This window comes from Aquarana catesbeiana, linkage group LG09, assembly GCF_042186555.1.
Source record: "Aquarana catesbeiana isolate 2022-GZ linkage group LG09, ASM4218655v1, whole genome shotgun sequence".
NCBI classification, from domain to species: Eukaryota; Metazoa; Chordata; class Amphibia; order Anura; family Ranidae; genus Aquarana; species Aquarana catesbeiana.
The window spans coordinates 148,807,338-148,825,262 of NC_133332.1; the positions used below are offsets into that span (position 1 = coordinate 148,807,338).

The 17,925-nt window shown below is 40.0% G+C and overlaps 1 protein-coding gene across 2 annotated transcripts in view; it reads left to right on the plus strand.

The window, feature by feature from the left end:
- Window positions 1-335: 335 nt before the first annotated feature.
- Window positions 336-17,925, plus strand: part of AFF2 (ALF transcription elongation factor 2) — a 976,027-nt gene continuing 958,437 nt past the window's right edge. Inside the window, exon 1 of one of the 2 annotated variants that reach the window (XM_073599267.1) lies at window positions 336-728. In XM_073599267.1, the coding sequence (XP_073455368.1) occupies window positions 682-728 (47 nt within the window). In that variant the 5' untranslated portion in view covers window positions 336-681. The remainder of the gene's footprint in view (window positions 729-17,925) is intronic. The other variant, XM_073599268.1, reaches the window with a different exon arrangement.

A 17,925-nucleotide genomic window follows, 5' to 3' on the forward strand; every position in this document is an offset into this window, starting at 1 on the left:
ATAGTGTTGCATGACCGCGCAATTGTCATTCAAAGTGTGACAGTGCTGATAATTGGCCCGGACAGGAAGGGGGTGAAAGTGCCCAGTACGCAAGTGGTTAAAAGGCATCATATACGTTTTTGTTTTTAAGGTTTTTTTTGTTTTTTTTGTGTTGTTTTAAAGTTTAATACTGCTTTAAGGCATCCCAATAGTCTATCTTGTTAGTCCACGTCACCAATAATCATGTCTCTATAGAAAGATCTGTTCTCCTGGATGAAAAGTAATGTAGAGGAATGAGCCCATTGCTGGGTGTGAGGGATCTTCCAGGGATAGTGCGGAGATCTTCCATGGACAGTGCGGGGATCTTCCATGGACAGTGCGGGGATCCCCCAGTGAGCGGCACACTCCGGTGACTTAGGTGGAGCAGACGGCAGATCCCGATCACTAGCTGGCTCCATGTCGTGGCTTGTGGCTTCCTTGGCTCCTCCCCCCATGTCTCTCTCTCTCTCTCTCTCTCTCTCTCTGTCTCTCTCTCGCACTGTGATGCTGCTGAGCCGCCGCCGCTGATGCCTCGTCCAGCCAGCCAGGCAGCCGGAGCTCTCCGCCTTGTGTGAGTGGAAAGCCGGAGCGGGGCGGACACTGTGCGATCCCTGCACACTCCGCGCTGCCCTCACCCTGGCTGTGCCCTCACCCTCCACTGATATGGATCTATTCGACTTTTTCCGGGACTGGGACCTGGATCAGCCATGGTAGGAATTCTCCTTCTGTCCTGATTTTACCTTTGTTAGGTGTCACATCCCCCCCAGCGGTGCCCCTATGGAGGAGCTCAGGTCTGCCCTGGCATCAGCTGTGCCCGGCACACTTCCACCACTTTCTACCTGGGCTGTCACCGGGCTGCTTCCCCTTCTCTCTCCGCTTTATCCCTTCTGATGAGATGATGTTCTGCTGTTGGCAGCTTGGAGATATTCAAAGCCATGGGCTAAGTTTTCCAGATGCCATTACAAGGGGGCACGTCACTGGCTCTAACCTGGGCATCAGCCTGCTCCTTCTATCTAGGGTGGCATCAGGTCTTTGTACATAGCATGATTCGCTGTCTCTTCTCTCTCTGACCTGAGGGCATTTTATATTATTTACATATAATAGTAATATAATATAGTGTATATATTTTTATATCTTTTTATTTTATATATTATTAAACCTTGTATATCTTATATATGTTATTGTATATATTTTCTATATCTTTTTATATGTTATTGAGCATTTAAGATTTTTTATATATTATTGTATATATTCTTTACATCTTTTTTTTTTTTTATATATTATTAAACATTTTATATATTTTATATATTATTGTATATATTTTCTATATCTTTTCATATGTTATTAAATATTTTATATTTTTAATATATATATATATATATATATATATATATATATATATATATATATATATATATATATTATTAAACATTTTATATATTATTGTGTATATATATATTTTTATACATTTTAATTTATGGATATATATATATATATATATATATATATATATATATATATATATATATATATATATATATATATAAATATTTATATATTTCTATATACCATTATATACATTTATTTTATATTTTTAAACATTTTTGTATTTTTATATATTACTAAATATTTTCCGAATTTTTATAAATTATCGTCTATATTACTTATAATATTACATAGTGTATACATTTTTTTACATATATTTTTCTGGATATACAGTATATACATTAATAAATATTTTTAGATTTATATACATTTATTTTATATTAACAATTTTTATATATTACTAAATATTTTCTGAATGTTTATAAATTATCATCTATATTATTTATGATATTACATATTGTATATATTTTCTTACATATATTTTCCTGGATATATACATTAATAAATATTTCTAGATTTATATACATTTATATAATATTATTAAAAATGTTAATATATTACTAAATATTTTCTGAATTTTTATAAATAATTGTCTATATTATTTATAATATTACATATTGTATATATATTTTTTACATATATTTTTCTTTATATTTTGCTCCTCATCATACAGGCTGCTGTGAATGAACTCAGCAATTACTAAAATACACTCATACATCAGTGTGTCTAATGCACTTATAATCATTCTGTCAATGGCACAGTCTTTAACGTGTTAGCAGACCTTTTATTACACTTTAAAAGACTTGACTTGTGCTATTGATTAGAATTTTTGGATTTTTTTTTTCTTTTTACAGCAGTGCAGTCTGCTGGTTTATTATGAGTGAATGGCAATTGTTATAACACAGTTACATGTTATTTAATAAACATGACATGTATTTGTAAATCTGCCTGTTCACATAGTGTGTATTCCTTGATTTGTAGGAAGTGATGTGAAGGATCAGAGATGCACAGCAGCTGCTCTTGTAGAAATGTGCTCATCACCTCATTCTTTTTGTCCATCTGAAAATGAGCATCTGAAAAACTTCTAGTAAAGTGCGAACGTTTCCCCTTTGAAGGGCTGCTTGACAGGTTGTTGAAATGTTTGAGATGCCAGCACTGTGTGGTTGTCAGGTAAATGGATTGAATGGCTTTCCATAGCTGTGAATTCACGTGCTCTTCCTCTGAGTTTAATTAGAAAAGATCAGAGAATACAGTTTATTATTTAACAGCATTAATGTACAAAAAAACCCTCAGTTATCTTCTGATGAACACAATGTGATGGAGATGGTCGGTTATAGTGAATGGATTTTCCATGCTTGTGGTCTGATGCTGATGTTGGTAATGTCGTTCATTTGGGCTGATTTTCTAAGGCTAAAATCAATTTGTTTATTGTCACAAACCTGTAACAACCAATCAGAAATCTTGTTTCAGTGTTCTGACTACTCTGGAAAGTGAATTTTAATTGCCTCTGGTATTTGTTCTTTTGTGTGGCTGGATTTTGATGTCTCCTATATAGCATGTTGGCTTATGTTTATTTCACATTTCCCCCATACCTTTCATGGATAAGCTTTGATTATAATAGGCGTTTATGACATATCTTTTGTGTATAGTAATCATTTAAAAGACATCCATTCTTTCTAAGGTGAAACAGAGTCATCGGCAATCCGCATCATTTATATTTAAGGCTTCATTATTTTACAATATGTTATTTTTATTTATTACTATATGCATTTATTGTTTGCAATTTTGAGCTGGACTTGATCCCATTGTTTATGTTTGCTGTTTTCAGTGAGAACATTGATTATTTCCCAATATTTTATGATGTGATATAATACTGTCTAATATATTGCAAAGTTCCAGCAATAAATGTTAGTTTTGGAATACAATGTGCTCCATCAAGCTTGCAGATCATTTATTCAGTAGGTATTGTGAGTATATGGCAATGTAATTCATTACTGAGCCTATCTGGCAGGATAACCCTCTGCATTCTTTCCCCACTCACGACTGTATTGTTTATGGTCCAAGTGGAGTGTCATTGTTTTATTGTGTTGACTTAGTGACTGTAGCAAGAAATATGCTACTGCAATCACTGTATATATAGATAACAAATATGCACTGGCTGTTGAAATCACTGTCTCTTATTACCATAATGCTTCAGTAATGCTGTGAGTGCTATTTATTTGTAAGGACATGGAACGCGTCTTTTTCAAATTTGTTGATCCTGATCAAGAGTTCTTTAACCATTTAGCATGCTGCTCTTGGGCATATTATCACAAGCTGACATAGTCTTTATTGCTATCGTTTTTTGTGTCTTAGATTCTGCAGTTTTCTCTAAGATTTGTTATTTTCAAAACCCATCTGTGACCTTCACTGACTGTATTGTAAAGTTTTAAGGCCTCTTTAACTACTTACTAAAAACCTTCTGCAAACTCACTTTGTATACTGTAGTGTGCAATTTCAGATTTCTTGTTATTAAATAGGTATTTATTGTTATTTTGCTGGCAGTATCCATTCATTTTTAGAGGGACAATGAGTTTATTTTTTTGTTTATCTAATCATGTGTAATAACAATTAGATGTAAGGAGGTATCAATCTGTAAATTCTGCACCAAAACCATTAAATTAGCGTAATATTAGAATTTCTTGAATCAAATGAACATAATTCTGTTCTTTTATATTGCTGAACATGCCCAGCAGGGACATATAGGCCTAATTAATAAGTCAAGCACCGAGCAATGATGTGTGCACAGTATGGGAACCCACAGCTACCAATTGGATTTCAATCTGCTGAAGCTGGAAGCACAGGTGATGAATTCTGATTGGTTGCCAAATTTAGCACATTGCTTTCTGTCTTAAAGAGGAGCTCCGGTCTCCCCCCCCCCAAATAAAAAAAGAAAATCAGCAGCTACAAATACTGTTGGAAGAGTGAAGACCCACAAAATGCGTTAGCCTTTTGGACTTTTATCATCCCGTTATGAGATGTGATGTATCGAGGTCTTGGAGATGGACAAGGTTTGATATACCTGTTGATTTGTGAATATACGTTTCAGTGTATCCAGACTTCCCCAGTCTTGAGAGGGGAGCAAGACGAGGCATGTCCACAAAGGCCATGATGGAAATATAGGCAACCACTAACTCTGGGGTCCACTCTCAAGTGCAGGAGGTTGTATATTTGTTTGTTGGTTTGCAGCTGCTAACCTTTAATATAAGGACACTCAGAGCCGGTTCACACTAGGACGACTTGTCAGGCGACTTAGCCGCCTGACAAGTAGCGTCCTGTTCTGTACAATGGAACCATTCTAATCGGAGCGACGCAAGTCACTCCGACTTAGAAAAAGGTTCCTGTACTACTTTGGGGGCGACTTGAGGCGACTTGCATTGACTTCTATATAGAAGTCGTTTTGCAAGTCGCCGCTGCAGTTGTGTTCAAGTCATCCGAGGCAGTCGCGCTGCAAGTCGTGCTGCTTCAGTGTGAACCGACTCTTACCTGTCCAGGGATCCAGTGATGTCTGCACCCGAGCCGATTCTTCAATCAGCTTCAGGTGCAGGTGCTGGCATCTTCACTAAAGGAAACCGGCAATGAAGACCTCAGGCTTCACAGCCGGTTTCCTACTGCGCATGAGCGAGTCAGGTTGTGCTTTGTGAATGGTCCCGCCATCTTCTGGGACCTGTGCGTGTCCCAGAAGGCTGCAGGGAGAAGGAGGAGGGACCGGACATACTCATAGATCGTAGCAGCGATCTTATCCGGAAGTGAGAACGAGTACTTATCAAAACCACCCTGAGATCAAGCAGAGCTTCCCATTAGGCCTGATAAAATATATATATATATATATATATATATATATATATATATATATATAGGGTTTTATTGTCAGCATTTTATCCTAATGGGTGTTTTCAGTGTTGGGCAAAATAAAGTAACTAGTAACAGCCAGTTGGATTTTGCTTTATCCATTTAACTATTTACTAAAAGATGTATTTTATTTGTATCATGTTGAATACATTTGAATAGATGCACATTCCTATGCATTAGGTTCTTTTTATACTTTGTCATTTTTGTACATAAGAGAGAACTGATTTGAATATTTATGGCATTATGTTTAGGAGTCTTGCAGTGGAAATGTTGTTGCAGGAAATTTGGTATTTTTCAGTACTATGTAGTGTCATTTGTAGTTTCGTCTAGAGGTCTATAAATGGTCTAGAAATGATCGTTCTTCATGTGCCAGCCAGATGGTTTTGTAACCTTTGTTATGGCCGTTATATCTATATAATGGTTGTCAGTTGCACATGTAAACATCAAAGTGGAAAAAAATCACTTTAAAGTGAAACTATAATGGTCTTATGGCAGTTTTATTTGAGCTTTTTAAATACATTTTAAACTTAAGAGACAAAGTCGCACTCTTTAAAAGTCACACTATGAAGTTTACTCAATGTAGTTAGCTTCCTTTAGAGTCCCCTCCCTAAACCACACCCCTCTGATATGTTTCACCCTGATCAGGTTTATTGTTAGAGGTAACCTCTACATATAAATGCATTTGGGGTGAAATGCGTCAGTAAGGTGTGCCTTTGGTCAGGGACTTTGTCAGAAGCCAACTACATCACTTAAACTTCATGGTGTGACTTTTATAGAGTGAGGCTTTGTCTCCTGATTTTGTTATATATGCTGAGCAGGATGAGCTTTTAAAAGTTCCCACCCAAAGCAGTGGAGGACCTGAGTAATTGGGACTTAGTTTGGTGCAGCTCTTTTCCGCTTCTTTATATTTTTAAACAGTTTTATATCTTTTTATTATCTATATATAGTAATATTTGTCTTACAATTAAATGTTAAAGTGATTGTAAAGTCTAGTTTAAAAAAAAATAAAATAAAAAAACAAACATGTTATACTTACCTCTTCTATGCAGTTGGTTTTTCAACCCGGATCCTCCTCTTCTCTGGTCCCTCTTCTGTGCTACTGGCCCCTCCCTCCTGTTGAGTGCCCCCCACAGCAAGCAGCTTGCTATGGGGGCACCCGAGCCGAGTCACAGCTCACCGTGTTCATTCAGACACGGAGCCGTGACTGGGCCCCACCCCCTTTCTCTCTTGATTGGCTGAATGATTTTGAATGACAGCAGCGGAGGTCAATCATGCAGCGCTGCTGTCTCAGCCAATGAGGAGGGGAGTCCCCGGCAGCTTAGACACTCCTGCAATATCGCTGAATAAAGATGGGCTCAGGTAAGTATTAGGGGGGCTGAAGGGGGCTGCGGCACACAGAAGGTTTTTTTTATCTTAATGCATAGAATGCATTAAGATAAAAAATCCTTCTACCTTTGCCATCCCTTTAAATACATGACAAGGGATTCCCATGAGTACTGTGATTAACTGAAGTGACAGCATGGCCGAGCAGCAGAGTTTCCTGTCTGAAGGCTGTGGTTTGTCTAACAAAAGCCTGTGTTAGACGAATGCCCTGTACACACGGTCGGACATTGATCGGACATTCCGACAACAAAATCCTAGGATTTTTTCTGACGGATGTTGGCTCAAACTTGTCTTGCATACACACGGTCACACAAAGTTGTCAGAAAATCTGATCGTTCTGAACGCGGTGACGTAAAACACGTACGTCGGGACTATAAATGGGGCAGTAGCCAATAGCTTTCATCTCTTTATTTATTCTGAGCATGCGTGGCACTTTGTGCATCGGATTTGTGTACACACGATCAGAAATTCCGACAATGGATTTTGTTGTCGGAAAATTTTATAGCCTGCTCTCAAACTTTGTGTTTCAGAAAATCTGATGGAAAATGTGTGATGGAGCCTACACACGGTCGGAATTTCCGACAACAAGGTCCTATCACACATTTTCCGTTGGAAAATCCTACCATGTGTACGGGGCATAACATTTTTATTTTTCATTCAACCCAGCAGGTTGAACTAAAAAACAAAATGATCGATGTTAGTACAGCAATCCCCCCTGCTGAGCTATTGTATTCTTACAGGGGGACAGCCCCCCTGCCAGAACGCACCAGTCAGCGCTTTCAGCCATTTGCTAAGAGCACTGATCAGATGCCAATCGGCAGACCTTTTTCAGTCATGGTCCTTTGACAGAAACTGGACAATCGGCCGGCTTCTGTCGGACTGGCTGCCGTACACATGGGCCAAATGTCGCCTGCTTTCTATTGAACCCGCAAATACCGCCTGATATTCGGCCTGTGTGTACGGGACTTGGCGCTTAGGACTGAACTGTCTAAAAAGGGATGAGTCACTGCTCTAATTCACAGTCTACAAAACTGACTATAGACAACAAACGCTACATCGAAGAAGCAAACTGAGAGTCCAGGAAACCTGAAAAGGAGCCTGAGGCTATACCTGCTCTCTGAAGAGAATAATGCTATAAATTAATATTCAGTATGCATATTTACCTGACTGAAATATTTTTAAATATATGTATTTTTTAGCCCTGACCTTAATATATACAGTACACTATGTACAAAATCTCTATACATTCCTTTTAAATACAGTACTTTAACCCCAACCTCATGCTCATGGCCATTGCAAAAGATGGTCAAGCATTGTTAGCAGACTTCTACATATAATATCTTAGCCTGAAAAATAAAACTTTAAGTTTATTGTGCTTCGATCTGATATTTGCTTATATAGATAGTAAGTCACCTAAAACAATTGGAATGGTCAACACTGAAAGATAATTTGTGCTCATGGATGGGTAAAATAATCATATCACTATAATAACAGCTTTCCTTCTGTGTTCACCTTTAGAGGCCAGCCACCCTCACCTGACTGTTTAAATAATCTTCCCTCAGCATAGCTCCACCCGGTCTCTAATTAGGAACACTATGCTAATCTGGGCTTTGCAAGCCAAACTTGCTGATCAACCATTGTGTATTCATTGTGTGTTTGACTTCCTGTTTCCTGCTTGCCGTGTGCTCTTCATTTGTCTCTGTTACTGACCTTGGCGTGTTCTCGACTATTCCTGTCTGCTCGTGACCCTGGCCTTTTGGCATGTCCCCGACTATCCCTGTTTGCCTGTGACCCTGAACCCTTGGCGTGTACTCTGTTCCTGTCTGCTAGTTGCCTTGACCTCTACCTTATCCCTTTACTATCCTTGTTGTTCCAGCCTGCTGCTTCCTTCTCCTGTAGTCTACCGTGAGCTGTGAGACTCTGGGGGCTGCGACCTGGAGCCAGACTGCAGCGCAGTCCATCCTCACGACTAGAGGCTCTGGTGAACACCTGCTGGCTCTTAGACTCCACGCCCTGGGGAATCTATGCTCTAGCTCCCACTGGGATCTGTGTTAGTGATCCAGTAGACCTGCTTCCTGAACCTCCCTGGGTACTATCCGCAGCAGTCAGTCCTAGGGTCCACTATCTTAGCAGTGCACTTCCAACTCCTACGGAGTGCATCTGTCACCTGGTCTCAGGTGACCTGACACTATCTATCAGAAAGGCTACATTGAACAGGTGGATATCTGTGCAATGCCACCATTGGATTCAACAAACTGGCTGATTAGCTGTGCCTACATTTTGTGCAGAAATGCCAACCCTGGGCATATAGTGTATGGGTTCAAGGTTAATAGGAGGCTCTCTTTTCATGTAACTGCCTAGATGAGCGATTATATGTAGTAACAGTAGGGCCGTTGGCCTCTCATGTGTACAGAATACAAATCTGACAGCCGCCGCTGACAGCTTCTGCTGGTTGTACACTGTGTGTGTGCATTCACCATTTACGACCTCTGGGAAGAATCTAATGATTCTTGCTGCTGGTCACCCCTGGCTGCTGCTATTCAGCGGTGTGAATGTATTTTTAGGTTCAACAATAATACAGCAATGTTTCCGTCTTTTATCAAATTAATCATACAATACAAATAGTTAATATATAAGATGTGAAGCTAGAAGTAACAAGGAATGGCTACAAAGCAATCGATTTACACAAGTAAATGAAAAAAGACACAAAGTAGCAACATTATGCAGCAGGCATGACCACCATCAGTCAGTCTGGTCTCCCTAGACTGGACTTCCTCTGAATTGAGACATTGCTGCACAATGTTGTAACTGTTTTTTGGGGATTTTCTTGTGTTCTCCAACTATTTGTAGTGTATGATTAGCTTGATAAAGGACATGGATGCCTGAAACACTGCTGGATTATTGTTGAGCCCTAAAAAGCAATAAATAATGATCCCTGTGCCGCAGCCCACATTTTGTTTATTTCTGCAATTCTCAGGGACACACCAGGTTATGTACAAAGTCTATTATGCTTTCTTGCTGGTGCTGTCCACCCTCAGAAACCTTATATGAATGTAGGAAAATAGAGTATGTGTGTGTGTGTATAATTATATAGTACTTATTTGGTACAAACAAATAAAGATATATATATATATATATATATATATATATATATATATGGTTTTTTTGAGCAAATATTTCTTTATGTACAGTAGTTCAATGCATACAGCTTCACGTCAGCTGTGTGGTACCCACAGTCTCTGTTCTGACAGTTACCTGTGACAGTTGAGGCTGCTGGAGGTTGAAGTGAACACCTGCTACCCTAGACCTAGACCCTAAAATCTGAAGGACAGTAAATTGGCCCTTTGTTTAGAAAGTTTGGAGATCCCTGCCATAGATTATGCACTTTTACTTCCTTCAACAATGGGTTGAAGGAAAGAAAATCACTTGATTCCCTCTCCCTCTCGTTATGCTATTGTATTCTGACAGCGGGAAATTTCCCCACCATCAGAATTTAATGATAACTGTTGGTGGCTATAGCTATAGCTATAGCTATCGCGGGTAATATAAAACAACAGGCTGGTTGCACTGAAGTCGATCGATAGATTAAACTCAGTACAACCAGCCTGCCCATAGATGAATTGAAATTCTTCTGCTTCCTGCTGAACCTGCAGAATTTTGATGCGTTTATGGCCAGCTTTAGCTAGCAAGGGGGACAGGTGCAGAAGTTGAATGCCAGGATGAAAATTTGAGACCTAAAGCAAACAATCAGAATCCATTATGTTGAAGTCAAACCAATAAAACATGGATTCTGATTGTTATTGGATAGTTGTTATAGGCTAGTACATTTATGAATTATCTATAAAGAATAAAACTCTTTATTGAATAAGGCCAATATTCTTCATTGGGGGGCACAGGGAGGGGATGGGCTTTGGGTAGTTTTGTTCAGAATATGCATATAAGAGCCTTGGGCACTCAGGAAATAGACTGATGATGTACGCAGTCATCGGGCCCAGATTGCTGTAAATAGAAAAGTGTTGAATCCAAAATTGACCTTAAGGCTACCTTTACACTGGGGTGGTGCCAGCGTTAGCAGTAAAGCACTGCTTGTTTTAGCGGCACATTACCGGTGTTATAGCGGCACTTTGGTGCTGCTCTTCGGGCAGTAGCAGGGAGCTTTTAACCCCAAGAAGGGGTTGAAAAGGGGTTAAAAGCACCCGCGATGCGGCACTTCCGGAGTGCTTTTCAGATGCGTCAGAAGCGGTGCCCATTCCAATGGGCAGGGGCAGTGTAGGAGCAGTTTATACACCGCTCCCACACCGCCCCAAAGATGCTGCTTCCAGGACTTTTTTTCCCATCCTGCAAGTGCACCGCCCCGTGTGGAAGTACTCGGGATCTCACACTGGGTTGGCTTGAGAGGCAGTTTTCAGGAGCTTCACAGGTGCTATTTTTAGCACTAAAATGCCTGAAAACTCCCTCAGTGTGAAAGGGGTCTAAATGATTTCAATGCAATAAAATGATTTCAATGTAATAGAAGTCACACGGAAAAATGTGCGAAACGGGGATGTGCAAATGCATGAAAAAGCCTCTAAATTGCCTGGCTACGCTCTTGCTAAGTGTGAATAGGGGACTAAATGTGGTAACCCATAGCAACCAATCAACATTTGCACTTAATAAGACATCCCAGTACAAAATGAATTCTGATTGGTTGTCATGTGTTACTGGACTTAAGAATTAGCACTAGAAAAGAAGAACTCTGGTTTGTTTTATGGAGTGTCTCTTCTGAGAAGCCCACACAGTTATGACATTCACCCAAAATAAACCAAAACTCTTAATCATTTCCAAAGTTTCTTTTGGCTTTGCAAACCAAAATTAGAACCTATAGCCGCACACACGGCTGTTAAATGAGGGGAAGGATCTCATTCTGCCAGAAAATCACATCGATCGCTTTTACTTCTATATAATATCTTGCAAGTGGCCTCTTTACAGCGCAGCTTTGCAAACTGGCAGTTATACAGGAAGAGACACAAATTCTCTAAACGTTATATAAATAGAAAGTTCAAAGGTCTCCGTGTGGCTGTCAGAGACCAGAGAAAGGCATCTGCAGGCCAGGTTTCTGTGCTGTCTGCGTGTGAGAAAACAGTACACACCACAGCAGCGTGCACTTTAACCATATTTCCTCCACCTAGAGGGGGTGATTCTGCCTGCTAGACAAAGGTGGACTGTTTCAGCTCCAGCTAATGCTGCATACCATGTCACTTCATAGAACAGGCTACAGTAGCATTGGAATAACTGGCTGACTCAGTCTGTTTTTATTAATAAATAGTGCTATGTTCCAAATTCATTTTCTGCCTTATAAATCAGATAAAGAATACTGTTTACTGTAGAAGGGGAGATAGTAAACTGAGTAAAACTTTAGATGATGATGATTGTCAGTATCATTTTTTAAGTGAAGAGGCAGGCAGCATTATGCTGCAAGAGAATCAACTCAGAATGAACAGACTACATGGAATTTCATAGAGCAGCACTTCCCTCTGATTCCCATTCATTACATAAACCATTGCCCCTATATTGCTTTGCTTTTTTCCCTGTAGTATAGTCTGTGGCATTGCTAGCAGGAAATAAGACCAGTGACTGACCTATAATTACTGAAAATGGGAAGGAATAAATGAAACACAATATAATATCTTCCCGTGGCAAACTATCAAGAGTTTTTGAATTTTGGCCATCTCACCTTCTTTAGTACCATCCCATTATTCATTATTATTAGTGATAATTAAAGTGTAAACTTAAAGGGATATTAAAAGAGAAGTATGGGAATGTTTTTCTTCTGAAATCATACTTACCTAGTTGGATGCAGCATTGCTCTGATGCTGCATCTGTCCCCGTCGGCTCTAATGCTGCATACACACGGCCGGAATTTCCGTCCAAAAAAGTGTGATGTGAGCTTTTGGTTAGATATTCCGACCGTGTGCATGCTCCATCCCACTTTTTCTGTCTGAATTTCCGCCAGCAAAAGATTGAGAGCTGGTTCTCTATTTTTCCGACGGAAAAAGTTCTTGACGGAAATTCCGTTCGTCTGTATGCAGTTTCGACGTGCAAAAATCCACACATGCTCAGAAACAATTCGACGCATGCTCGGAAGCAAAGAACTTCATTTTCTCGGCTCGTCGTAGTGTTGTACATGACCGCGTTCTTGACGGTCGTAAGTTCAGAGAACTTTTGTGTGACCGTGTGTATGCAAGCCAAGCTTCAGCAGAATTCCGTCGGAAAAACCATCCAAGATTTTTCCGACGGAAATTCCGCTCGTGTGTACGGGGCATTAGGCTGAGAACCGAGCAATCAAACACCGCCATCGCTCAGTTCTTAGAGCTTCCTGAGCAGAGAGCTGGTGACTGTCAGCTCTCTGCTCTGCAATCCCCCCCCCCCCCACCCAGGCTCACTGAAGCTCTGGGCTGTGGAGGGGGCAGAAGGCTGAAAGGCTGAAAGGCTGAGCTGAAGGCCGAAAGGCTGAGTTGGATTTTCTTAACTAAAATAAAAAACATGTTACACTTACCTGCTCTGTTGCTTTATGCAATGGTTTCGCACAGAGCAGCCCAGATCCTCTTCTTCTCAAGTCCCCTGCCAGCGCTCCTGGCTCTTCCTCTTCTTCATTTACTCTGACAGTTTTGTACATGTCATCCGAGGGAAATTGCCTTGACAAAATGTCATGATATCTTCCAGTGAGATCCCCCGGGAAGGTACTAAGGACAACCTTTCCAGGGAGTAGCTGAGAGGCCCTGACTACGTCACCAGTGCCTCAATACACAAGGAAGAGGGATACTAACTGTTAGTAGCACATAAAATGTTTAATTCAACAAATTACTTGCAGATGTTTTGTGAACATCATTCTCCCCTATATGTAGGGATAGCAACTCCCATTCATCTGTGGTCTGGCTGGTAATAGGTAGGTAGTGCAGGCATCCTGTACTATATTGCTGTACAGGGGAGCAAGTATGCACATTTTCTCCATAAGGCTCCTTTCACACCAGTGAACTGATCAGGTTCGTCTGTCCGTTTTTCAGGCAGACACAATTGGACCACCCATTGTTCTCTATGGGGCAGCGGATGTCAGCATACATGTGTCCACTGTCAACCGCCGGTATCTGATCCGGTCAGCTAAAAACAGACGGATGGGGATACATTCGCCATCTATCTGGCGGATTGCAGTCCATTTCCATAATACCACCCCATAAAGAACAGCAGGCTGTGTCCGTATCCACTCTGCATAGCGGAGTGGACATAGACCTGTCATCTGCCTGCTTAGCGGGGGATCAGCAACGAGATCCCCCGCTGAGCAGGTGGATCTGCATGGACGGATTCCGCCTCATGTGAAAGGGGCCTAAGTAGAAGCCCAAATATTTTTGAGTCTGTCTCTGCCAATTTGTTGTTCAGGTGTTTGTGTCCAATCACTTAAAGGTACTGTGTAGCCTTGAAAGGTGACTACTCTTTGGCTTTGGGCTCACTTTGCTTTGTGTGACCCTATGACAGGTTTGCCATAAGAAGCTTTTACTTGGAGAATATGATATATAAATATACAGAAAAGATCAGTCTTGCTTTTCTTAGCAGTCTCTAAAAACCCTATTGTGTTCAAAGCACGTCATAATATTATGTATTGAACTACAATAGAATCTGAGCCAAGCCCTCATTAATTCCTAGATAAACATTGGCCTAGTTGAATGTGTATTGTATGTGTTCATTCCATTATTCATTCTAACATTTATAGCTTCCCACACTCAGTCACGAAATGGAAGCACAGTTATATAGCGCAGTAGGTGCAAAATGTGCTCTGCACTTGGATATTAAAAACAACACTGTTGTTAATATTTATCTTCCTGGCAATGTGCAATGAACACAAGATTGGTATTGAGGGGAAGCTGCACAGATATTTTTTTCGAACAACAAATGTTAACTTTTTTTAATTAACCTGAATTCAGGTGTGGCAAGCGTTTGGATGTGCATTCATTTAATTGGTGAGAATATTCAATTATTTTGGCCAATAAAATTAATGAGCGATCAAGTGTAAATGCGCCTAGCGTTTAGGCACATTTAGGCACGTTAGGCATTTTTTCTGCCCAAACGCTCCTCTCCTGAACATGATTTTGGTGGCTTCAGATTTCTGCACCTAAATGCCCATGTGAACATGGACACATGGGCTAACGTACAGGGAAGAAAGAAGACAAGTCAAACGCTTGTACAATAGGCGTTTTTTAGCTGCAGTGTGCAAGAGGCCTTAAACTAGCACCATTTAAAACAAGGGCTCATCTGTGTACATGCAATGGTAATCTTACACTAAAAAGCATATTTGTGAATGGGCTCTTGCTAAATGTTCTCAATGATCAGTGGAGTTTCTAGGAAGGAGAAGTGTCCAGCTCTATTTTTACAGGTAAAGTCAAGATTTTGGTATGATTTCAACTGCCTACAGTATATCTCTAGATCTACTGACCATTTTGAAATGCTGTTTTTAGTGTCTTCAAATCAGTTTATCATATGGGTATTAGTTCCCAGGTTTGTCAAACAGAATGTTTTATTATGAGAAGTTCATTAAACTGACGCTTCAAAATGGTAGTAAAGCAGATCCTGTGAATGAGCAAATATGGCTGCCCCTATGTACATTAATCAATACAAATTCTATTCTATTCTATTTTTAAAGGTTTATAAAACATTAGCACTCGCTGTTTACATTTTAAAGGCCATAGTTTCCCTTTTAAGATGTACTGCTAAATAACTTTGTACTAGTACTAGCTGCCTGAAGTGCTTCCAGAAATTTGAGCTTGAGCTTCAAGAGTCAAAAGTTAAAACCTAGGATGCCTTTCATATTTAGAATTGCTTCCATTTGTACAGCCTTCTGGAAAAAAAAAACAAAGGCCATACACCAAAGACGACTGCTCTGCTTTGTACCAACGTCATTTTCATTACAGATCATCCTTCAAACTACTGCTTCCCATCAGTTTCGTTCAGAGAGAGGAACTCTGTCTTACACATCATTTTCCATTGACACTTTCACTTTGACAGATCATGGCTATTATTGCGGAGGCCTTCTTCTTGCCACATTTAACTTGTCATAACATACATGTGTGCATACTTTGAATCACAAAACCAGCCTTGGTCCCATTAAAGCGGGGTTCCACCCAAATTTTGAACATTATCTGTATGTATTCTCTTCCTTGCCTAGATGCTGACATGCCGTTTAAAAAAATTTAAATCGCCGTAATTACCTTTTATTTTTCTATTCTTCTTTGCACTTCCTGGTTCTCCTCCTGTGGGAGTAGGCGTGTTTCTAGCCTCTCCCAGACTCCTGGGAGCTAGTCTCAGGCTTCCCAGGATGCCACTGAGCATGTGCGGGAACGAGCGGTGAATGCTGGGAGCACAGCATTCACCACATCCAGGAAATAAATGCTTGTGGGCTTCAAATGCCCACAATGAAGATGGAAACCGCCTGCAGTGAATAATATAAGTTATTCTTTCTGACGAAATCTGACACAGGCGGACATATTACACACAATATGTGAGTATGTAATGCTGAGAAGAAAAGTTTGTGAATGAACTCAAAAAAAAAAAAACGATAGATAGGTGGACCCCCGCTTTAAGTCCTGCATACAAAACACTGCACAAAATGAATGTAGGGGGTAAGTGTAAGTGCACATAAAAGACATCATGATTAAACGAAACAATCACTTATAAATTACAGTTGTAAATTACAAGAATTGTTTGCCTAATAACCTGCTGGTTTTCTGAATCTAATTGTCACCTTAATCAGACGAAGCATGTTAGAGATAAGTGGAGGATTTCGCTCTGATTTTAGCTTAGATTTTTTTTTTCAAATGATCTTAGTCAGTGTTGTTATTCACCATAAGGTAGTAGTAGGACACACACAAACATTTCCTTGTATCAGACATAGAACTGCCTCCTGTTGCTCGTAAAAGGGCTGTCTTTTAGTTTTAAGACAATATCTTACTTTTCCATAGACCAAGTTCCTCTTTAACGTCACATGTACTTATGATAGTTCATGTACACTGGCACAAGACAATTAGCGAAGACAGCCTGATTACTATCACATTGCACCCTAAGAAGCACCCCATTGAATTTTACTGGGAAGCTGGCACTTTCCAAACTCTTCATGGCTTTTACAGCTCTCTGTTGGTTCATCAACATCATGTTCAACTTTCTGTTGGTTCATCAACATCTTGTGTGACCTCAAGTCACGAGAGATGTATGGGGTTGTATAATTTTTTAGTACAAGTCAACATTTGCATACTAGAGCATCCTGAGTCTACATAGTTACATAGTTAGTCTGGTTGAAAAAAGACCATCTAGTTCAACCAAAAAAAAAATACAATCCCATATACACAATCCTTCACCCACAGTTGATCCAGAGGAAGGTGAAAAACCCCAGCAAAGCATGATCCAATTTGCTACAGCAGGGAAAAGAAATTCCTTCCTGATCCCCTGAGAGGCAATCGGATCTTCCCTGGATCAACTTTACCTTTAAATGTTAGTACCCAGTTATATTATGTACATTTAGGAAAGAGTCCAGGCCTTTTTTAAAGTAACCTACTGAGCTGGATAGAACTGAGCTTGAGCGAACAAACATCCTGGATGGCTTAACTCCAATGTAAAAATGCATATAAAAGCAAAGGAGAAGGCCTTAAAAAAATACAAGGTTGAGGGATCATCCTCAGCATTCAGAATTTATAAAGAATGCAATAAGAAATGTAAGGGTGCAATTAGGACGGCTAAGATAGAACATGAAAGACACATAGCGGAGGAGAGCAAAAAAAATCCCAAGAAATTCTTTAAGTATGTAAACAGTAAAAAAGGGAGGACAGACCATATTGGCCCCATAAAGAATGAGGAAGGACATCTGGTTACAAAGGATGGGGAGATGGCAAAGGTATTGAATTTATTCTTCTCCTCAGTCTTCACGAGTGAATCGGGGGGCTTCAGTAACCAAAACTGCAGTGTTTATCCTCATGACACAACACAGGAAGCACCTACATGGTTAACAGAGGACGGAATTAAAATTAGACTTGAGAAACTTAACATTAATAAATCACCGGGACCAGATGGCTTGCATCCGAGGGTACTTAGGGAACTCAGTCAGGTGATTGCCAGACTGTTGTTCCTAATTTTTACAGACAGTCTATTGACTGGAATGGTACCAGCTGATTGGAGAAAAGCCAATGTAGCACCAATATTTAAAAAGGGCCCAAAAAACATCCCTGGGAA